At 40.1% G+C, this 24,691-nt stretch overlaps 1 protein-coding gene across 1 annotated transcript in view; it reads right to left on the bottom strand.

The window, feature by feature from the left end:
• Window positions 1–24,691, bottom strand: part of spon1b (spondin 1b) — a 131,644-nt gene that overhangs the window by 82,182 nt on the left and 24,771 nt on the right. The window contains exon 4 of the mRNA XM_084733851.1: window positions 316–389. Within this exon, the coding sequence (XP_084589977.1) occupies window positions 316–389 (74 nt within the window). The remainder of the gene's footprint in view (window positions 1–315; window positions 390–24,691) is intronic.

Below are 24,691 nucleotides of genomic sequence, written 5' to 3'. Positions count from 1 at the left end.
CACTGGAGTTCATTTTTTTATTTGGGGAGTTGACAACTTTCAAATCTGGCGTGGCGTTTTTTCACAGGTGACATAAAAGCTGCGTCTGTGGCGTAACTCAGAGGAATATTTCAATTCCACACAGACTCTCAGGAGATGTGGGATTCACTGTCCTCACAGTTTTCACCGTTGCCTCTTCATATTTTTTTCTGTTCTGCCTTGAAAAAGGGGGGAAAAACCGACAGACACTAGTAGAACAAGGGATAATAGAACCATGATGAGCGGTCAAGGATGACGAGATTAGCAGCGGAGGTGCTGATAGGCAGCTGTCATTACCTTTCTCACACAGCCGAATGGTGAGGGAGCCTTCATCCTGGAAATAAATGACTTTCTTCTGGACAATACTGGCCCTGGAGAGACAGAGACAGAGGCGGTGATGAATAGAAAGGAAGGGGAAAAATTGAGAAATTATGAGAGGGAGAGAAAGTTGGACAGTAAGAGCGGTGCAAAAAGGCCATTAAATGGATAACACTGTAATGTTGTTTTTTTTTTTTTTTCAATATCTGATCCATGTAATCCGTGGCGAGAGGAGAAGGTAATGGGTTCCCTGAGGTTTCATGGTAGACACAGAATACACATCTTTTCACAGCACCAGCGCGGTATTATCCAGACCTCATGACACAATCACACCGCTGCAATATGAAATGTAACAGAGCAATCATGCCCACGGACACGAGAAGAGAAAGCTGGAATTACGGCGGGAAGCAGGAATATAGATCTTTACACGGGCTGCTCACAGAGCCACAATCTAACTTTATGAGCTAATACCGGCTGAAAATGAAACTGTCCCCATGAAAATAGGTTGTTTCAGCGATGCATTTACATTCCTCTTCAGTAAAAATGAAATGCATTTCTCATATTGCGAGGATGGAGCCTGAAAAACCCCGTGTGATGCCACTCCTATGGAAATTCTGCAGGTGACAAAGAACAAAGACGGTAAAAATAAAAAAAAACTGTCAGTGAAACAATAAGGTCTGGTGGCCTTGCAACACTTTTACAGTGACTATGCAATAGTTTTACATTCCATCGCAATAGATTTGCATAGACTCAAGAGTGCTTTTATATTCCCTTTGAATAGTTCTGCAAGTTTGCACCTACATTTCTCTCAGATAAAATACTTCCTATAACTACTCTACTGTAAGTTGATGGATGACGAGAAAAAGATGTGATTATTAGCCCTCAGAATGACTTCAAAAAAATTGAAACTGAGCAATTTTTAATAGGCCTGAGTGGTAAAATAATAGCAATAGCTATCGGCGATAAGAAAGTAGTTTGATAAAATGTTAGCAAATGATTTAACAGTTGAGCTCCACATGTGCTCCCTCCATGGCTTACAAACAGCCTATCGTATCCCTAGAAGTTACAGCGACATGCGAACGGCCAATCATCTCACAGGTACGTTTTTTTTTTCGGCCTGCAACATGTGAGAAACCGATGTGGCGATTTTTTTGTTGTTTCCTTTTAAGTCGAACAACAACTATCGAGGGTGAGGGGCTCATTCATCCAGACAGCTCAGAGTAGACCAGCTGGTCCTTCATATTGAAAGGAACCAGCTGCGGTGGAGGAGCAGGAAAGCACTGGGGAGGAGAGGGACGCCACGCTCGGCCTACTGTCACCACGACCCGACCGCTGACAGACAAATGGACAGACGGATGGATCAGCAGCATCAGAATAGCGTCCTGACCAAGACTGGTGATACAACAAACTTCTTTTATAACCTCAGCTGCTTCCACACATCAGAGTACACAACATGTCATCAGTCACAAGCTACATCATCGATACTTATCGATATCTACCGATATGAAACTTCACTATCATGGTAGACTCTTCAGCTATATTGCCCAGGTTTAATTTCTAAGAATTTGCTTGATATAAATCTGAGTGTTGTTCTGTTGAGTGGAGTACAGAGGACTGATGGGATGCGGGGGTGTAAAGACACACTCCAGGAGAAACAGCACCTAACTTTTGCACTTTCTTTTGAACAGCTGCACCTTTCTCTTGTATGGTGGGTGCTGAGTTGCTCCTCATTGTTTATAATAACTCCGACACACCATATCAAAGATATCTGTTTTCATATGGCATAACTTTATGACATTAAAGCTAAAAGTTTTGACATGTGGACTTTTGCCAGCGCGATATGCAACAAAAAATGATCTGCAGAAGTTTGAGAAAGTTCAGAATCCAGCAACAGATTTTCTGCTCCTGAACTATTCATGCATGTCGGTCTGTCCTTGCTGAGGGTGGAGGAGAGGCTGGTGTACAGTCTCTTAACTTTCTTCTGGGTAATGTGCACAAGACAGTGACGATGGATAACGTAGCTCCCCCATAACCCGCAAATGACACTTCAAAGAAGATTTTTCTGTGGCAAATTCACTGGAGTAGTTTACCCTCATTGATCACAAAAACTCTGAAAAAGATTATAACCAACGGACAAGCAGCTTGTCTGGAGATAAGATATGTGTTTTGTGGACATTTATGACTGCATGCTGAAGGACCTTTGTGGCTCAGAATTTTCGAAAAGCCTTAAAAAATTTTTTTTTATGGCTCCACACCAGCGACAGCTGTGGCCAGAGCCATTATGTTTTCAGATCATCCCATTCTTGTGAACGCAACTTCTCAAGAACACCTTGAGGGAATTTCTTCAAACTTGCTAAAAATGACAAGCTGGACTCATTGATCAACTGATTGTAGTTTAGTGGTCAAAGGTCACAGTGACCTCACTGAATGGTGATGACATTTTATATCCAAAAGATCATACATGGCACACATGACCACTTAGACTCAAAGATGAACTGCTTAGATTTTTTTGTGGTTAAAGGTCAAGATCACTGTGACCTCACTTCCATCCACAATATCTCAGGAACGCCTTGAGTGAATTTCTTAAAACCTGGCACAGATGTCCAGTTCGATTCAAGGATGACCTGCTTAGATTCTGGTGGTCAAAGATTACTCTGACCTCACATACAAATATTCTTTTCAGGTTGCCTGATGGAGATAAAAAATTATTTATGTAGTATATTAACATAAAAATTGTAGTAGTTTATTTCTCCTGTGGACAGCGGATTACTAAACATAAATAAACATACACCTCAGTTTGGGCTTTAAGATAACACTTAAGTGGTAACACTTGTGGAGGGCCTGAATCTGATTCACACTGACTAACATCAATCAAGCAGATGACTGACAGGAAGGGATGCATACTTAGGAGTAAACACGTATAAAAATGTCCTGGGAACAAACAGATGTCTTTGTACTGCTGATCAGTGTGACTGAAGAGAGACTTATATGTAGAACCTTAGTTTTGATTTCATAATTGCATGTATCATTTTCAAAGCAGTTAAAGTTGGGGTGAGTCACAGCAAAACAAAACCCGTCAGTGCTCCTAGAAAGGCTCTCAAATTCATGAACAGGCATTGCCAAGGAAATGACTGAGCAATATGGCGGAATCCAGCACATCTGCAGCTCAAAGTTACCAGAAGCCTCAATGAGGGAAAGTAATATCTATTTGCTGGACCGTGGTGGAGCTGACAGCTGCAGAGAGCCGGGGAGTTCTGGAGAAGAGAACCAGGAACAGACCTGATGCTGACTCCTTTACTGGCAGGAGGGGAGCTCAGAGTTTACATTTGAAACTTTTAGGATCAATTAAGAATAATTAAAAAGCGGATTCACTTTCACTCCTGCTTCTCAACCTGTCTGCAGCACCGACCCACGGAGGAGTCGCGTTTACCAGCCAGAGGAGAGCTCAGAGTTTGTTTGTTAAACTTCTGGGATTAAAAGTGGATTCATGCTCACTCTCCCCTCTCAGTGTGTCTGCAGCTGTGAGTCTTTGTAAGTTAATAACTCTCTCTGCCCATGCTGACTGCTGACTGGAGGAGTAATGTATTTTTCGTGAACGTACAGAGAGGAGGGCGGAAAGAAGACACAAAACTGAAAGAACCGGCTTCTCTGGTGAGCGCTGTCGGATGCTCACACACAAACACACACACACAGCCTGTACCTGCTGGTCGCTAGCTGTTAGCATGTTGCTAATCATCTTACAGCTGCCTGTTAGGGATGAATAAACATTTTCACGCGAAAAAATCAATGTGAATATCTGCTTCACTTTTGAAGTTAACCATGCACAGTCAGTCTTGCTTCCCTCATGTCCCCTCCTCCTACACCTTTTCTGCGCACAAGCGTGATCGTCACCTGTTGCTGATTGGCTGGAAGAGTGTTGTGCGGCTCGACCTGAGCCACTTCGTTTTTATCCCATTTACAGAGCCAGGGCTGTGTAGAAACCACACACACAGAGAACCGCGACCTAGAGGACCATGAGAAGACATTCACTGAATTTGATAAAAAGTGTATTGGATTAGAATAGCACACTCCACCTTTAATGGCCCCAAATTACATTTCAGCATTGTTATCTTTCATGGAGGCTAATTTTGTGGACAGCAGACAAAAGCAGCAAAGCCCGGATTAATGACAAAGGACAGTGAAGCTCTTTAGCCACAAAAAGATGCATTATATAATATAATCATATCACATAAATCGAAATACATAACAATTATATAACCCTTTTTTTCTAAAACAAGTCTTCTTGTCACGGCAGCAAAGTCTTCAAAGCGTCTCCACCTCATACAGCAGAGAGACATAAAAGCGGGCTGTGAAAGTGAGCTGAACAACACTGACTGTGGAGACAGAGGAGGGACTGGCGACATTAAGTAGGAGTTATCGGTTATATTGCTCCTATAAATCTTACACAGACTGAATGGTGCAATATACCCTGTAACATGGGCTGACTGCTTGGGCATGAAATTGAAAAACAAAAGTGAAATATACAGACTATTATTGAGCTACCCTTGATAGTTTTTAAGTAAATTCTGTAATAGAATCGATGAGGCTAATGGTCATTGATTTATTTAATAAATCCATTAATAAATTCAACAATAAATCTGGTCATTTGGACCTTTGGAAAGATCTTTTCACTGTGAGATTACAGTCACATCTATTTTAAAATATCCCCTCTTCACTATCTGTTCAATCTGTGCGTCAGTTTGAGGGTTTACTCATCTCTATTTTGAAAATGTGTAGATTACAAACCACTGCACCTCAGAGAAGGCAGACAGTAATAGAGATACACGAAGGAGGAAACAGGTTTTAGCAACACTGCTGCAAAAGAGGTCAGAGGGGTTTCATAAACTCATCTGCACAACCTGCTTGTTTTCTTTTCTTCTTGTGTCTTGCAGCTGGTATCATGAAAAAAAAGTGTCTAATTTACCTAATATTTTGCAACTTGTGTTGAGGTCCTAACTCACATTATGACATTTCCCACTTCTTCCGTTTCTGGAATCACTGAGAAAAACATCAGTTCCCTGTGTGCACACATACTTATAATAATAAATTCTGACTCGTCTGATTCTAAGAGTTTGTGTTAAAGTTACAATGTTGACATTATTTCAGTAGAACATGCAGCAAACAAAACATAACGGCGACTGTGCTAGAAAGCAATTGTTCATTCAAGCATGCAGCAGAAAACAGAACATTCATTTATGATTCTGTTACTGGTAATTGGATGACTGAATGTAGAACAGTTACCTTTTGGCTCAGTTTTTGGTCTCCACCAACTCCTGTAAAAGCATCTGGCTCTTCAGCAGCTAAATGCTCCACTATGTTCATCAGTTAGTCACTAATGTTACCTGATGACTATTTGGTGACACTCAGTCTTGCTCAAATTTTGTTGATTTGGTTGTTTTTCCTTTTTTTTTTCTTTTTTTTTTTCACAAAGAGCCACCTCTGGGATGTGCTGCAGTACTTCTGGTAGAATCACATGCATGGTGTAGAATGGCCGCGATCAGCTCCGGTGGCCGGAGTGGAATCAAACTGTATGATTCTGTCTTACAACAACAGCAGTTGGACTAAACCAGTAAAGTTGCGACCAAAACAATGAGAGAAGCCTTTGACATTACGCTAAGATACCAAAAAGTAAAGGAACGATAATAACTAGAGGTGTCACGATTCTCCAAATCCATGATTCAATTTGACTTTAGATTTTAAGGTCTCGATTTAATCTGATTTTTGATTTGAACATTTTTATTTAAGCACTGAAGGTTATGTCATTGCTATGCTATAGAGTCTTGTTTTATAAAGATCAACAGATTATTGGTTTTATTCCCTGACATCTGTCATTTATATTTTAAAATTCTTCTTTAAAAAGAAGTCTTGTCTTTGAAGTGTTTTGAATTTTCTTCCAACATTTTCCGGACACAAGTAGGCGGGGGTGAAGAGAGAGAGAGAGAGAGAGAGAGAGAGAGAGAGAGAGAGAGAGAGAGGGAGAGGGAGAGGGAGAGAGAGAGAGAGAGATAAAATATATATATGTATATATGTTGGGACAACTGCCAATCCTGCTTTTGATTTCAATCAATGTCTGAATTTCATATGTACAGTGGCAAAACAAAAACAGTGCATCAGTCAGTAGCAGTCCTTTTATACAATAAAATAAAAATAAAATAATTAACCATATAATATTATGGTAAATATCATCATAGTTCTGGGTATTTTACAGGATATGTCTATGGTGATATTGTGATATTCAATATGTTGTTACATCCATAATTGTTACTATAGATATATCAATTATTACAGCTATAAAGTAGTGGAGAAATGTATATGGTACCTGTTTCAAGCATGGGCCAGATTCACACTGACCCACACATACACACACGTCTTGACCAGCCTTAACCAAATTCTTTGACTCTTTCACTGAGAGCAGCATCCACCCTGACAAACAAACTGAGATTTGATCACAGCTCCTTCGTTTGCCATTTCCCCTGTGATCATGGGATTCAGCGCCACACTTCTCCCTCTCTGGATCTGGATTCTCACACTGGTTAAGCACATCCAGTGTAGCTTCTCTCTGGGGACGTCCTCTCTCTCTGACTGTTAGCACGCCAGCGGTGCTACATGCCGCCGACACTTCCTGATACACTGTTAATGCCTGGAAGCAAACTGTCATGCAGATGCCTTTAAGACGGCGTTAAAATGTGGGAAAACTAAACAACAATGCCACTTTTGGTTACTGTAGGAGAGAATATTTGCCTTGGTAAGGCGCCAATTTTGCTACACATTAAACAAAGAATATTAACGCCTCCAAATCTCTATTTTTCCATCTGTTTCTGACCTGCCATACTGCTGCTGGCGGATTTTTCTTATTCCCTGTACAGTACTTCCCTGCCTCCCTCTATTCAGATTTCTCATTAATCGTACTTCCATTGGCATCTCATAGCTCATGCATTATATATTCCACATCTCAGCGACATGTCTGCCGACTTCTCTTCTGTGTACCCTGGAGGTTTGGACGGTGCTCCCTGCTGAAACTTCAGCATGCTGTTTGGATTCATGCCGGGGAGCTCTCCAGGGAGCAGCTCCAACACATACAACCGTGTTCGTCTTCATACAAGGTTTTCACTGCGTGACAAGAACGCCTGACTGCAATAATAAACAGCACAGAGGATCATCATAGAGCATCAAATTACTTTAAAAGAAATAAATCCGTTCATCCTGTTTACTGCTATTCTGTCGATTTATTTACACATGTGCAAAAAATGATTCTGTGGAGATGATACAACAAAACAGTTACATAAGACAGTAAGAGCATTGATGTAATGTTGATGTTTCTACTGATTCTACTGGGATAACTGACAAGGATGCAGAAAATATGAGTTTCCCTACATCTGAATAAGAATTTGATCAACTATCCACAGAGATCTGAATGAAGAATGTGAATAAATATTAAATTTTAAAGTAGAGATGCCCCAATTCCAGTTGCTGGTCTTCTCTGAGCCACATCGGCCAATACTGATTAGGGCTGCAACTAATGATTATCTTCATATTTGATTCATCAGGGGATTATTTTCTTGATTAATCGATCTACTTAAAATTAATTTAACATGTCAAAACATGGTGAACAATGTTGTTTCCCAAAGCGCAAGATGACGTCCTCAAATGCCTTGTTCTGCCCACAACCCAAACATATTCATGTTACTGTCAGAGAGGAGAAAAGAAACAAGAAAATATTCACATTTGAGAAACTGAACTCAGAAAATGTTGACTTTTTTGTAAAAAATTACCCAAACCTAGTAATCAGTGATAGCTGGCAATTAATTTAAAAATCGTGGCAGCTCTAATACTGATTGGTTTGTTATAGCAGCTGTGTAACAGTGTAGGATTTAGGGATAAACCCGAATACATTATTCAGTAAAGCACATATGATATGATGGAAATAGATATTTCTTCTCTCTGCAGTTGCTCATTATTATTTGGAAAAAGTCAGGTCCATGATTACCTCTGCCTTGTTAAAAAAGTTCTTGTATACCTAAATCAATCAGTAATTTAAAACACCAAGATTCAGCTGAGGGATATTTTTATATACGTGTATATCTTTACTGTAGAGTTTCTGTTTCCAATGCAAACCAGAATTTTTGGATTCATATTTCTCCCACTTAAATAGGAGGTGGTGTTGTTCAGACAGTTCATAAAACATAAAAAAAAAAATAAAAAGACATAAAAAGTACAGTGTGAGGATGTGGAAATATATAAATACATAATTATTTATACACCAATATTAAATTATTTCCCCTTTCCCTGCATTGCCAATGAATATTAAGTTAGAAAATAAAACATCTGCCCAATTTATTATTACTCCCGTTATAAACCACTCTCACTTCTGGTCTTCTATCCAAGTACAGAGACAGATGACTTTGTTAGTTGAACAGATGCAGATACAAATAATGACGTCTCTGTGCATCTCTGTAGTAGTGTGACTCTCTGACTGCTTTATAGTGTGTTGGGATTTCCACCATGTGGCAGAATAATCAAGGCTTTAAATACCAGTAGGAGCTGGGGGGCGGGACTAAACCAGACACATACGCTCTCCAACATGCTGCTTTGACTCGCCACTTTGCGTCTCACACTGATGGACAAGGTTCTCTTTAGCGTCCGCATGAGACGCCAGAAAGCCTTTTTCACACGTGGTTAACGTTGGTAAATGGCTGCGGTTTGGGTAAGTTTAGTTACAAAAACCACTTGACCATAGGTTTAAGAAAAGATCATGCTAGAGGTTACAAAAACTGCGTTAAAGTCCATAAGTCACATGACATCACTGAAACGACTCGCAAGACAAATCACATGAAACAAGTCACATCACGCAAAACTTCAGATACCTTAAAACTTTTAAAAACGTTTTGGTTTTCACATGGGACAAGATCCCTGGTCTTCTGGTTCAAAGTCCTGTGTTTGTCTCAGCCATCCATCCACCCCACCTCCTCCAGATTTTCTCGGTCTACATGCTAAGTCAAAAACCTGATACTTCTCATACAGCCGCTAATGGGTACTTTGCGCACCGAGGGGCGTGACAAAACGTCAGTATTTGATGACTTGGGAATGAGCTGTGCTCTCAGCGGCACACACAGGAAGGTTTCTCTACAGGTGTGTGGCTTTGCGCCAGAAATAATTTCATCAGCGAGGTATTGAGTATACGACATGGATTATCCTGTATGACTTATATGAGATTTTAAACTCTTTTCTTTTAAAAACCGGGTGGCACCACCACTTCAGAATGTCTGGATACCATGTTTTGGACTCATTCTATATTCACTTAGAGGCACTGGGATATGAGGAAAGAATTTTCTTCAGGAATCAGGAAGAGCTTACCTCATGTACGGAGGCTGTGAGCCCTCTGCAAAGGCCGTGGGTTCAACTCCCTCATGCAGCCCTTTGCTGCATGTTTCCCCCCTCCAATATACATGTTGAGCATAAAGTGTTCCTTCAGGTTAAATAGCAACAATGACAGTAACTCAACTGAGAATTGGCACAATTTTTTCAGTTATCGATGGTGCATTTTTACTAAATGTCAGCCAGTAATGACATGCAGCCAACCAATCAGGGTATCCCCAGTTTGATTCTGGAGGATCAGTTCCTACAGCACAAACCTGTTGGTTATAAAAGTGATAAACTGATGCATAAAGTTAATTTAAAAAAGTTAACTTGGGGATTTTATTCATAAATGTCAACATGAGACTTATTACATTTTTGGTTACCATTTCAATACAGTTGCTCCATGTGCCCTCTGGGATAAATAATACAGTAAAGTGAAGTAAATATTCTACTCTGCACTTATTTAACTCTGCTTAGACTTTGATGTGAACATGATGTCAGTACAGACTATTGAGATAGTTCTGCTGTTCAATAAACACACAGCGCCATCTCCAAAAAAGCAGCTAAGATATTCCCTTTTAAGACTCCCGTTGCTGCAGGACCTGCAACATCCACTGTCTGATTATCTCCTGCATCAAACTTGGTGAGCAGCCTCTTCATCAGTTCAAGAAAAAACTGACTTGACAACTTGTAGAGGGCCTACGATAAATCAAAACTAAATTTTGCAAAAAGCATTACCTCTCATATTATATTTATTTATATATTAATTTTCCTTCCTATTACAGCTCAAATTGGTTATTCATGGAAAAACCTAGCACATAAAACAAGTAAAATTACTCTGTTTTCCACCTGAACAGCGTGGTAAAATATTGGGTAAGAACACATCAGAGTGCTCCACGATTGGTGCCCCTATTATAAATTTGATGGCCTTGCTATTCTGGAGTAATCTAAATTTCAATCACATCTCACCTTTAAAGGTATGTTGACTGAACATAAAGTAAATTTTAGAGGTGGCTAAACTGCATGAAAAAATCATTGCACAGCTGTGAGTGGATGTACAAAGACAGACATGAATGAACAGAGAGAAAAGGAAGCAGATAATGTGATGGCTAACTAACTTCTGTACAGTTGGTGCATTGGCTGATTAAACAAAGATCTCTGAAACACTCCAGTCCAAACTGGCACAAATCACATAGGGAAAAACTTCACATTCAGACGAACAAACCGTTGTGTGATCACTTAACAGCAACGATTTTCATATGGCAGAAAGTTAACAATAGCAGTGATTGGCTCCACCGAATAAAATTGGGATACTGTTGATAGCCTTTTGGTGTGAAAAGGCATGAAATACATTCTAGTCAAAATTATTTTGAGCAGAAAGTCAGAAAATTGAGAAAAAAAAATCACTTTTCCAAAAGCCCAAGGTGATGTCATCAAATGTCTTTTGTTGTCCAAAACCCCAAGAAATTCAATTTACTGTCATAGAGGACTAGAGAATCAAGAAATATTCAGCTTTGAGAAGATGAAATCAGAGAATTTAGACATTTTTTCTTAAAGGCTGTGGAAAGCAACAATAAATGTGTGTTCTGAGTTTGTTAGACCACAGAAACGTGTAATTAACCAAGCAAAATTTGTATAGTTAGAAAAATCCTTACGTTTAGAAAATTAGGTCTTAAACTGTCTCTGTGTCGACCACCAGTATGACCTGAAAACAACCTGAAACATGGACACTCCATCTAGCAGCTTTATGGGACATGTCCAGACATGTTCCAGACAGAGGACGGGGACAGGACAGGATTATTTTCCTGTGTCACGTTGTTGGAACTGAAGTGAGCTGCTGGGATGATTTGAACTGAGAGTCACTGAAGGTATGTTTGCAACTTGTGTCATTTCATAGGGCTTATACAGTGTTGAGGAACCATGGCTCCAGCACGTCGCCAAGCTATAGTTCAGATCCATCTAAAAACTCCTGAACACAGAAATCATAAACAACAATTTAACAGTCTTACTCGACAATTCAGTAAGATATAGTTCTGTCTCTTCAGGTCCAAGTCCAAAGATTACAAAGTATGTTATTTAAATAGTGTGCCTCAAATCAGTTAATTTCCCTTAATTCTGAATCAACCAATCAATCAATCAATCAATGCAATTTATTATCAGCAAGTCAACACTTAAATTCCCCTACTTTGAAGCAATGTGACAACATCTAGTCAAGTTGCAGGAGAGAACCATGAATAACTAATGTTTTGTTACTCAGCCTCAATTACAAAGCTGGAAAACACAATACCAAATGCAACAGGATGCCAAAGATAATTTCATTCCTGTAGAAAAGATACAGGGTGGTAAACAAAAAATGAATTGTAGTATGCAAAATTATAGACAGCGACGTACCAACCCCCAACTTTGTTTGGCATTTGCAGTCTCACAAATAACGGTAAATCGATAAGCTTACACGCCAGATGGTTTGCTACACAGAAGCTGTTTGGAAAAGGGTGTACACTTTCAAGAAAATCTCTGGCAGGTGATTGAATGAACCTTCTGTCATGTCTTACACAGGCTAACTTCAACCAGTCAGATCAACTCACCAAAATAACACAGGCCAGAAGAAGAGCGAAAACTTTTCCATCGATAAAATCCTTCAGTGTCGTTCTTTGCTCTTCTTTTAATGAAGAACTACTCTCCAGTTCTGATATAACTGATGTTATCACAGTATCTGAGCTAACTTCTTCAGGAGCCAACACTGTTTGTTTGAGACAAGTCGTTTCAATGGACACTTCTTGCTATTGGCACACCTGAAACCACCCCCTTAGCTGCCAGTAGTCCCTCTGAGGATGGTGACTGGCTCGCACCACCTCTGTTGCGGACACAAATGGATAGCTTGGAGCCTGGTGAGATGGATTCTCACGATCTCGCAAATCCAGCTGTAAGTTGAGGGTATGTTGTTAAAATGGGACTCACAACTTGCAAGTAGACCTTGGGCCGTCTTGACTTGGGACTTTAGTGCAAAGACTCAAGACTTAATTATGACTTGCAAAGGAATGACTTGGAGCCATCTCTGGCAATGGATGACCAGAATCATGTCAAAACCAGCAACTCTATTGCCGGCAAAAACAAGAAACAATAAAGAAAGATTCAAAGCATAGCTTGAATGCATTTCTGTATTCAACAGTCATCGATTTGACAGTAAATAGCAGTAAATACCCAGGCAGCAGTGGTTTCTGACAGCTGAGTATACTTGAAATAATCTAGTCCTGTGATGAATACATGAGGCTTGTCTCTGTCCAAGACTGCGTCTAGACAGAATAGTTTAGATCCCGCTGTCAAGCATCTTCACAGAGTCTCACATTTAGACTTGTGTTGTCACTGAGCGAGCAGACGACTGGTGGCCTCTTCCTCCTCCTGGAGGCTTCCCAGTAACAGCAGCAGAATATTGATGGAGCGATCGAGCAGAAGGTCGATGTGAGGTGAAAATGTGATGAACAGACGGCCGGAGGGCAGTGATGGAACGAGAGGAGAAATGTAAGTATAAACTTGATAAGGAGATGAGAAGTGATCAACAGGATAGCAAAACTTAGATTGGAAAGCAGCCTACCTCACCCTCTTTCTATCCACATACACTCACTTTTCTCTCATCTCTCTCACTGTGTCTCTTTTAGCTCCGGGTGGAAATGTTTCCAGAGACTGAAAGACTTTTCAGGAGGTTTTGGAGATTAAAGAACAGATTTGGGCTGAGCTCATCAGAACTACCAGAAAGGACCTTGGTGACCTGGGGTGGAACACACAAACACACAAACGCATAATCTCTCTCACTTACACACACACAATCTCACATGTACGTACACACCCTGCCGTTCCCCCGAGGAGCTTGCATATACAGGCATGTTGCGCTTGCAAAAGATAAGAAGTCAAAACAAGGCAGAAATATGAAAAGGTTCCTGCTGAAATCCTCCTCATAAGAGGCGGCAGTTGAAACTGGATGATGCTTTGAAGGTGGAGAAAGGAGGGAAATTGTGTGGGTGTCTTGCCATTATTTAAACCATCTGAAGATTTGTCAGTTTCCCCATGAAAGAGAAATGTAATCAAGGTGTTTTTCACTATATAGTCTCAAGATATAAACAAAACTTTCTAGTGCCAACTGTTTTCATCTCCAAAAGGTTGTCAAACCTGCGGTCGGAAGATTATTTCAAAGATCTATGGGCGGGAGTGTTCGTGAGATGCTTTCTTTTGAAAACTATGAAAATGTCTGGGGGTAAAATCACATATCAGTGTTCACATCAAAGCAACTTCGTTTTTTGCTTCAAGAAGATGGTTGTTGCACTAATCAGTAACAATGGATCAAATGGCTGTGTGATGCGAAAGGTGTCAGTCTTACTGGTAAGCCCATAGAGAGATATCAAGGGTTGGGCTGAACTGATACTTGGAAATGGTTACTGGTACCCAGTGGCGCATCTGTTTTTCCACTTTTGACTCACCATTGCCCTGATTCACTGTGACTTGAACAAGCTGCAGGATTATCATGGCTCTCTTTCTCTGTCCCTCTGTCTCCCAACTGTGCCCACCGAAATTTGGTATTGATTGATGAATCTGTACTCTGCATTTCAGTGCCTAACCCTAGTTATCAGCTCAACTTGTTGTGATCAAGTGTCACTGCTCTCATCAACCTAATTCCAGCAACTGCAGGCAGTAGTTTCCAACTAAAAAGCTCTAAATACATTGACCAGACACTACCTGCCCAGAACCAAATTGCACGTAATGCTGGTAGACATGTAACAAGAAACCTCAAACATAGTCAAGCTTAACAGATCATCCCCTGTTGAAAAATCATAACCACAGTAACACAACATCTGCAATGTGCTACATTACAAGTTAACTCTGGGTACAGTCCCATGTTGGCAAAATCTGGTTGGGTACCCAACTCTGCGCTTTTAAGCTTACCAACCAATCACACCAGCATCTGTTCACGTTAAATCACTTGCGCCAAATTTTGGTACCTGAGAGCACATCTACATGAGACATTAACTGAGAGCACTGGTTCCAAACCTGGGTTCCGGGCCTGGGTTGCAGGTGGCCCCCAAGACTTTTTCTGCTCCGAGGTCCTCAAAATCAGATTTCCTCTTATCAACTAAAAAAAAATTCAGGGCTCGTAACTCTTTTCCAAAGTCAAATTTAAGGACTTTTCAAGACTTTTCAAGGTGCATTTTCAAGCCTTTCCAGCACCTTACAGCTGTGGTACAATACATATATAATAAATGATTTTTTTCACCTCTTCATCGCATTAAATGAGATGTTATTGTGCTATTATGGACCAAAATTTTGTTTTGTGACAGAATTGTACAGACGGGTGACAAATTTAAGGAAAGCATGTCAAAGTTTCATGTCCCAAAATGTGTAACTTGTCTGTAAGTAGACTTGACTTCCTATTAGGGTTGCGACTCTTGTGCATTTTCCTTAACCGATAGTTGAAAATGCTAAAATTGATTAATAATCAATAAGATATAAAACACAGCCTTTTTCTCATTTTTACTTTTTTTCCCTTTCTCATTTCAAATTTAATTTAAGTTTCCTCATCCAATGAATGGTTCCGCCAGATAAAACAATGTAAAATGAGGTGCCCTACTTAGCCGCCCACAACTCTGAGCTCTAAAGCTCTGTGATAATGAGTCATTATTGTTCTTTTAGTTAGAATGAGTGTATATATGCTCTGCTGGGTTGTTAAAAGAAAAAATGTTAAGGCTATACAAGAACAGAGACACTTACCAAGAGGTAAAGGTTCTAAGATTGGAAATCACTTGTTCTTTAGTTTGTGTGCACGTCTTCAGGCTGGAAGGGCTCAGCTTTCCTCAGATACAAGCAGGGGGCACTCCAAGGAAAAAAGACTGGGAACCACTGACTCAGAGTATTGGGAGAAAGAGCGAGCGAGACTCACTGCTGCAGCTCGTTCAACTCACAGTGAGCCGAAAGGGGTCACAAGTGTGGTTACACATTTCAAAACTCTGCACAGACAGAACTGCAATATTTGTAATGTAAACAGCAAAGCTGGCTAGGGCAACATGTCTAACCTGAGGAAACACCTGGTCAAATACCATGTGGAAGTGTCCTGCAGCAGCCGCGGCTAATGTTGGCACATCTGCAGCCAGATGTGGAACCCTCCACGAACTTAATTAGCTTGTTGGATAAGTTGTTGCTGGAGATAACTGCCTTGGAGGACATTAGCTTAGCATTTGTACAAGCACTACCCAACACTCAGACACTGGCTGTGTCCTAAATTCCTTGCCAACATAATATTTAGTTCTCTAAAACAATAGGTGAGATTTATTAGTATGTCCAAAACCTGGTGATGGACTGACAGGCAAGAGGTTGTAGGGACATGTTTCGGAGAGGAGAAGGAGGAATTTCTTTTTCTTTTTCCTGTGGTGTGTAAAAGTACTAAAGGAATAACATTGTTGAAATTGAGAAGTTTGGACTTCTTTTTACAATTCAATTACAAGTTTAAAGTTAGATACTGGTACCAAAGTCCAGATGCAGGTATTGGTTTAGATGTGAACAGAACCCGACCTTACAAATGATCCAGGTTCATTATACATCAGTACTAACAAATCTGTTATAAAACCTCCCTGCACATTTTACTAGCAATTAGAAATATAAAATGCTTTGACCAGTGGAACTAACAAACATCACTGAGGCCAGATTACTTCCTAAAGTTAGAGAACTTAAATTTTATTATACAACAGGCCAAAACAAAACTGCTTGCTGTTGTCTGGGTCTCTCCAAGCCAGTGTCTGCCAAAGATCATTTGTGAGGAAAAAGAAACATCATTATTGAACCATATGTAGTCAGTCATCAGTCATCTCCACTGAAATAATTTAGCTGATTGCATCACAATCTTCTGAATCAGAACCTCTGTTATTTGGATCAAGCATGAAAAGTAAATAAAAATAAAATAAAAACGTACTCAGCAACACCTATTATTTCTGTGTCTGATACATATTCAATCAGCATTTCATTCCACCACAGCTCCTCTCAGTTCCAGATTGTAGATGCAGGATGTGAATATCAATTAGGCTGCAACAAAAACAGACAGCCAATTACAGATCTAAATTCAATCTTTGGGTTAAAGTTACTTATAAATGTCATTACTTGTAAAACTAAAATCTACTTGGATTCAATTACAAATTTGACTTGAAAAGCAGATTTGATTCTAGCTTTGTATTCAGTAAAAACCAAATATTCACTGGTGAAATGGACTTAATCATGGGTTGAACTGACTGAAAACAGTTCCACATTTTGCACATTCACATTACCTATTAAGACGCATTATTTTGTATCATCACTTGTATAACAATAAGTTACTTCACCTAAGCCATAACCAAGGTAAACTTAGGTAACAAGAAAAGCACACATCTAAAATAAACAGCGAAGCTAAATATGTGGCGGAAAAGTTAAAAACACGCCTGTGGAGGCTTTGCAGTTGCTGGTTCCGTCCGCCTCAGGCTACATGTTGTTTCAAGTCGGAAAGCTTCGCACGATGAGTGACGAGAGCCGAGGCGAAAAATCTGACCGGCTGAGGAGGAGGAGGGCAGGCCTGACAGTACACCTCCTGCCTCACAGGGAAAAAGTTGCACGTTGCATCTTGAAGCTGCTGCCGTTAGTTCCGGTGCCAGTAGCGGCTGAGCCGGGCAGAGATAGCACATGATAGAGAGTGCTATTTGAAAGCTGCTGACACGTTCTGCTTGCCAAGAAACTGATGAGAGTATTTTAACAGCTGACTTCTCTCAGGTGTGCGGCTCCCACATCACTTAACTGTGTGAACTTAGAGCAAGAAAGAAGCGTAGTCCCAAGTGGAGCTTCAGAGCATGTGATGAAGAAAGAGTAGCACTGCCCTACAGCTATAATATGTAATATTTCTCTATTAAAATGTCTAAAAACGCTTGATCTATATCAGTGGTGCCCAAACATGGGGGTGTAGAACCACTGCAGGGGCTGTGTGGACGATCAGGGGAAACATATTAAGTCAAATAAGTAAAGTTAATGTAGGAGTTTGCTGATGCTGTCATGCTAACATTTATTTCACTAAAATTCAACTTGAATTCTTTTTTTTATCACTTGCTTCCCCAATGATTGATAATAATTGTGCGATTGAAGTGGGGCTTGTACATTTTTTTGGCTTCTGAAGGGGGCCATGCCCGAAAAGGTTTGGGAACAACTGAACTAGGTTATATATTTTGTTAAGCTGCATGCTTACAACAGTGGTCAAACCCATCGAAATCTATAATTTATTCAAGATATGGGTGTGTGACATGTTAGCCACTAGTTGCTACAACTTTTGAGAGAACACGGGACGCGTCGGATACTTCAGAGAGTGAGGAAGGAAGTCAGCAAACGAGACTAAACGCAACGTGAATATAACTTTAATACATTACCTTGTCCACAAACATGACAGATGGAGTGATGCTTGTTTAGCAACAAAGACAACAACTCCCATGATCCCACCACATAATAGTCTTTTAGTATTGTTTTAATGTAATTTGGTGTGTGTTACCATGGAAATGTTTACCACCCCCCGAATATCATTTATATACCCACACAACACAAACTACAAGATATAATAACACTTGTTAATGACATATGTTGAATTTAAAAAGAATCAGTATCATGATGGTAAGTTCTGCATTCTTAAAATAATTATGTACACCTTTGTCCCCCCCCCCCCCCCTTTCCAGTCTTTTTGTTTGTTTTTTTTGCTCCACATCAAATGGCTTTTATGGTCACGACTCATCTTGTAGCTGGATGGCTTGATTCCAGACTTAAAACTCTCAGCTCAGCTGTGCATTTGAGTACAGCTGTAAAGAACAGTTATTTTCATTTTTGATTAATTTGAAGATCTTCTGTTTGTTTAATTGCTTGGTCCATAAATATCCATAATGGAAAATGTTGACTGAAGTCAAGTTCAAGTAATCAAATTGTTGTTGGGCAATCAACAGCCAAATCGCACTATCATATAGGGAATTGTTGTATATTAATTCTTTTGTTAATTCAATTTAGAAACTAATTATTTCACTTCTAATCTTAATTATAATCGTAAAAAATAATTATGGTTTATTGCAATGTGGGTCTTATTGTGGTTTCGGCCATCAGTGTTATCGGTTATGATAACACTGTACCTGTAAAAGTAACAGCTGAAATCCTCGAACACAGTGACATCAGTGCAACAAAGTCAGATGGGGCAACAAAGAAGAGCAGTCACAGCCAGAAAGGTTGAAAACAAACCCTCGCTGCAATGGAAAACCTTCCACACTCACAAACAAAGCTGAACCAACAAGTCTTTCTGTCTGCAAACTACGATGAAAGTACTGTTTGTGTCATAATTTTGTGGTTGCTTTTGTTTTATAGGTTTGAGGAAATGTTTAAAACTTCACCGACAGTCTGACTGCTCAGGTTGTCTGGCCTCTTTTATTATGATGTCATTATAAATGAGTATAAGGTTAGTATTACAGGACTAGTTTGGTGTGCTTGTTGGAACTCATAAATCCTTATGGAAGCCTTCTGCCAGCGCTCAACATTCTTTGATAACACAGAACTCTGTACGCGAAGCAGTTTGTCAAACCGTCTCTCCCAGCTAGTGAGTGTGCCAGCTAAGTGGCAACAGTAAATTTATAGCTGCAACCACCTAGAATTTCTCTCTGATCTCTGACACGTCCCTGACAGATCCATGGCAGATCCCTGCTAGGCCCCACCCTCGCCCTTGGCTGTTATGACGTCCCTCATTGGTGATGTAGTAAATGTGGCCCCGCCTTGAAATGCCCCTAAGCAACATGTGTGGGAACCAGCTGCAGTCCTTCATCGATCCACCAGGAGGAGCTGTGATTATAGAGCTGCCCATTTTACTTCAAGTTTGCCCAGACACAGAGTATACTTGTAGTGAAGTGCTTTTTATTATTATGCCATAAGGTCATGAAAATATTATGAGGAAACTTTTTGTAACACTGATAAAGATATTTGATTTTAGCTATGATAAAAGTGTTTGTTTTTTCTTTTTACCCTTGTTCTCTCTGTTTGCCTTTCTCTGTTATTCTCTGTTACTCTTTACTTTAGGTCAGCCACAACAGGACAGTTTATTAGCCTAAGAGCAAGCAGAGCTAGTGGCTTTCTAATCTAAACTAAGCTAAACTAACCAGCTGCTGGCTGTAGCCGTGTACTGAGTGTGATATCAATTTTCTCATCTCAGGGTGCCAGGTCTGGGCTACAAAAGAGGGATGCACCGATCGACTGGCCAGAGACCGGAATGGTCGGTTTTCATCGTGCTAACGTGCTGCTTTGTCTTTTTGATTTCTCTTCTCTTTTTCTTCCTCTCTTATCACCTGCCTGAGCATGGTACGTTGTATATATGTGTGTGTGTGTAACATGTACCATGCTCGTGTATGTGTGTACTAATCTGGAGTCAGTTTAGTAGGATTCGGTTATTTCAATAAAAATATGGATTTTAGAAAAATCAAAAGTAGCCCAATTCAGTGTGAAAACTCCAAACCCTGCTCTCAGCAAAAGCACGCATTTCCCTTCATATCAAACTAACCCTTTAAAGTTTTAGAGCAGAGTTGGCTCTTTGCCATTATATTTCTTAATAAATATATAAATAAAAATCTACATCTCTGGAAATAAAAACAAGTCCTTCTTTTTAAGCACTACAGCTGTCACTAAAAGCTCTTACTACCCTCCTTCTAAAAAGAAAAAAGGTGCATTTATTTTGAAATGCCAGGTGCTGAAGCTGGCATCAAATAAAAAAAAAAAAAAGAAAAAAAAAAAACTCTGGACACCTGCTACAGCATTGAAAAGACTGATGAGATTTCTACAGTGAGGGAAAAGTGTTGGAGTCCTCCCAAGTGTGTGAGGAGTTGTATTTGAAGCTTCTTGGAATAAGCTGAGAGACACGTGTTAGACATGCAGGACTGGCAACATATAGTCTCTCTCTCTACACACACACACATATATATACATACACATTTTTGGTACAGCAGAGAAAACAAAAAATATATGTTGAAAATAACATTTGTGCCATTTAGTTTTGAAAAATGGAAGGTCTACACAGTGGCTCATTGTTCATAATTCTTACTGTAAGAGTTCACTCCCAAATCAGCAATACATATTTTTGGCCTGGCCCCTAATGCTGTTTATCAGTCTGTACTGTTCTGGTATGAGTTGGTGAGTTTTGGAGATATCTGCCGTCGAGATGTCTGCCTTCTCATCAGTATAATGGAACTAGATGGTACAAGTGCAGTGGTGCTAAAAGCATCAGATACATTTGAAGAACTCAGCTGCATTATCTCTTTCCAGAAATCACGACCCGGTTACTCAAGATAATCGCCAGACCGTGTTGTGAGCAGTTTCCTGTAGGAACTATGGGGGGTGATTATAGGCCTGACTGATAATACTGACCAATATTCAGCATTTTTAGAATTATTGTAATCAGCCTCATTTTTTCTTCAATAGCATACTCATTTAAAAATGTGCTACTCTGGCTCTGTTACACTACTGAAGGCTGTGAATTGGATGCCAACTTCAGCGTCCGCACGCGAGGGCGCATTGCAGCTTTGCTCAAGCACTGCTTAAAGGGACAGTTCACCCCAAAGTCAAAAATATATATTTTTTCCCCCTTGCCTGTAGTGCTGTTTATCCATCTAGATTTTTCTGGTGTGAGTTGCTGAGTTTTGGTGAAATGGCTGGAGAGATGTTAGCCTTCTCTCCAATAATTGGCACTTGGCCAGTTACTCAAGATAATCCACAGACCTTGTTGTGAGCAGCTTCATGTAGGTACTACTTTATTTCTTGTAGAAAAGAAAGTAGTTCCAGTAGTTTCAGTAGTTCTGATGGTAGATTCCACTGCAGAAAGAAAGTACCTTCTTTGTGAAACTAGTTTGACTGAACAGATGCACTCTGTGGGTATAAGCCTGTCATTGAATGCTTGGTTGCAGTTGGCATTGCGGCATCCACTATCTATGTTTTGAAACAACAACCTCCAAGCTGCAACCTACACGATGAAAATGACAAATTAGCACCCGGGACACTAATGGCATGAACGTAAAGAAGCTAGCAGCTGTTACCTTCTCTTGCAGTGCTGACTGCTTGACTCCCAGGCATGTACCCTGCCCACCCCCCCACCCCCCGGGACACTATTTTGCAGCAGTACAACAGCGCACATAGTTCCTCATAGCAAGTTTGTGATTGGTCAAAAGAAATGCAAAAACGGCAGTAAAGTGAGCACTGTGGAGAGAGTTCTGGCCATGCACGACAAACTTGAAACTGATAAATTGCACTACGATCAGGGGAAAAATATGTATTCCTTTGAGTTCCCCAGATAAACCTGACTTTGGTTGAATAATGTCTGCACACAGTTTGACTCTAATCCTTGTCTATTTTCATTATAACTAAACAGGAAGTCATGTTTCTGTACAGTGGAGCAGCAATGCTGCATGAGCAGGCTAACCAGGCTAAGCTGAGCAGCATGCTACAGCTGATGCACAAATTCTGGTGCGCTGCCAGAATGAGAGAGGCACGATTCACAGGAGACAGTTGCTAATGTTGTCCACTAAAGTGACATTTTATAGCACAGACCCACTGCCAAGTATCTCCTCCCTGACTGACATGAATTCACTTTTGAAGACTGAGCCAGAGGCACCATGGGAAAAAACAGAAAAAAATAAAAAAAAAGTGACACCAGCAGAGAGTGGATAGTTAGAGAAACAAGACAAGAGTGAGACAGAAAGAAGTACACGTTAGATGGGGTAATGCTAGAACTCTATCTCACCGTTGACAGACAAAAGTGACAGTAATACGAGGTGAATTTGCATAGCAGATGTTCGCCTACGCAGGGCTAGATTTATTGGACTAGCAAACACTGGGATGGCTACGTGCCATCTGTCATACAGCAGCAGCAGATAAATTAAACGTAACAGCTGTGAGTATACTGCGGAGGTAAGGGCAAGTTATAGCATCTTGCTCAGAGGAGGAAGAGATGCGTGTCAGGGAGGTTATTCCCTTCGGGAAGTCGGCTGAGGAGATGGAAACGAGAGAGAGGGTAAAAAAGCAGAACTGTGGAGAAAGAGGGTGGGAGGTGGGCAGAGGGGAGAAACAATTTCAGAGGCGTGTTCATTCTGAGATATCGGCTGTTTATCATTTGTATTCTTCATTTGTCAAACACTGGCCAGCAGCTACATATTGTCATAACTCACTGTACCTGTGTGAGCCCACATATGATTTGTTTGTGCTCACACAGATGGCGTGAATCACAATTTGCACCTCATCATGTGTTCATTTTAAGAGCTATTTTTAATCATAAAATATTCCATTTGTGCAAGAATAAATTGTTGTCATTGTGGGTACAAAACAATCCTTTATGTCTTTCCTTTCCTGGAGTCAGTCTTGTTGCTCTCTTCGGCTTTCTACCTAACAGTTTTCTCTTAATTCCACAACAGCCTGTGGCTCTGGTAAGAACAACATTAAGTATTAATGTGTTCATCACGACATGAGCGTCAAAGTATTGTAGTCCAGGGGCCAAACACAGACTTCTCTGCATTCCACTGTGTTCAATCAAATGCAAAACTTTTTTCTCCACAGAGCAGCTGAGGTGACAGAGCATGCCCTCAACAGAATATATACAGCTCTGGATGTGAGTATAGCTTCTGTAAGTAAAGTGCAATAATAACTTTTAATCACAGATTACTGTGAAAATGCTGTTGTGATTCAGAGCACGGATAAGAAACAAAGGCTTTCCCCTTGTTTAAAGTTTTATTTCTTCCTGCAGAAATATTCAACTTTTCAAAGCTGTGAGTTTGAAGAAGAAGAGAGGGCAGTTAAAGATGAAGCAAAACATCATTAACGTCACCAGATCATGTCTGCTTTAAACTTCACATCAATTCTGATTGGCTATATGTTGCGCATGTAGACCTAAAGAAATAGTGCATCAGCACTAGAGGTATGGTGCACTTAGTTTGCATCTGGACGTAATGTGTTGTAACTATTATAATGACATGGCACAATTAATCAAAATATCGAAATTGCAATATGGCCAAGTGCAATACTCAGACACTGCATTTTTTCATCAATAAAGAATGTGTGACAAACAGCCCTATAATGAAGCACTGTAGTGCTGCAGAGGTGACCTGGTCTAAAACATGTTGTTCTCCAGAGTTTGAGAAAACATGTTTGTTTTGTACAGGCCTCAACATGATTTTAATAGTTGTTTTCAGTGAAAATGAAAGTTGTGATGCAAAAATGATCATTCCCACTAATATCTGTCAGAATATTTTTACCATATCATGCAGCCCTACTACACAATGAATATGTGTCCAAAATGTGTTTTCAGGCGTTTTCCTTTTTCTCCTGATGCATGTTGCACTCCAACATTCCATCCATTTTGTAATTTTGTGACAACTTTTGAAAGATACGGTCTCCCCTTACCTTTAAATCCATTTCAGGGGCATCAGTTGGATTTGGTCTGTTGGTTTGCAACAGTATTCCTAACACCAAAAGCACAAAGGTACACATGCTCTGATGTCTGGGATAAAAAAAAAAATCCTGTTTATATGTGGGACATATGGCTGGTGGGTCTGTTCCCTGGAGTCAAGCAGGTCAGTGTCTACTTCGTAATATTTGGCCTGCTTACCTCTGAATAGAACATAGACCTGCCAACACAAGCCCTTCCCATTATGTTGTTTCTCCCAGAAAAAATTGGCATGGCCCTCAAACTTTATTAAAGTTTTCTATGTTTGACATCACCCAAGTTGCCAGATCATCTGTGAAACACAATCTACACAGTTCCTCCAAACACTACATAGAATTTTTAAAAATGCACAAATCCACTTTTCTTTTAAATATTGGAACACAGATCTGTGACATTAGTCCGATATATAAGTGAAATATGTCAGTATCGATCCCATCTCCAACAATGTCGACCCATATGTTATTC

Source organism: Lutjanus erythropterus, chromosome 13, assembly GCF_056507025.1.
Source record: "Lutjanus erythropterus isolate fLutEry1 chromosome 13, fLutEry1.hap2, whole genome shotgun sequence".
Lineage (NCBI taxonomy): Eukaryota > Metazoa > Chordata > Actinopteri > Lutjaniformes > Lutjanidae > Lutjanus > Lutjanus erythropterus.
This window is presented reverse-complemented; position numbering and strand designations above follow the sequence as displayed.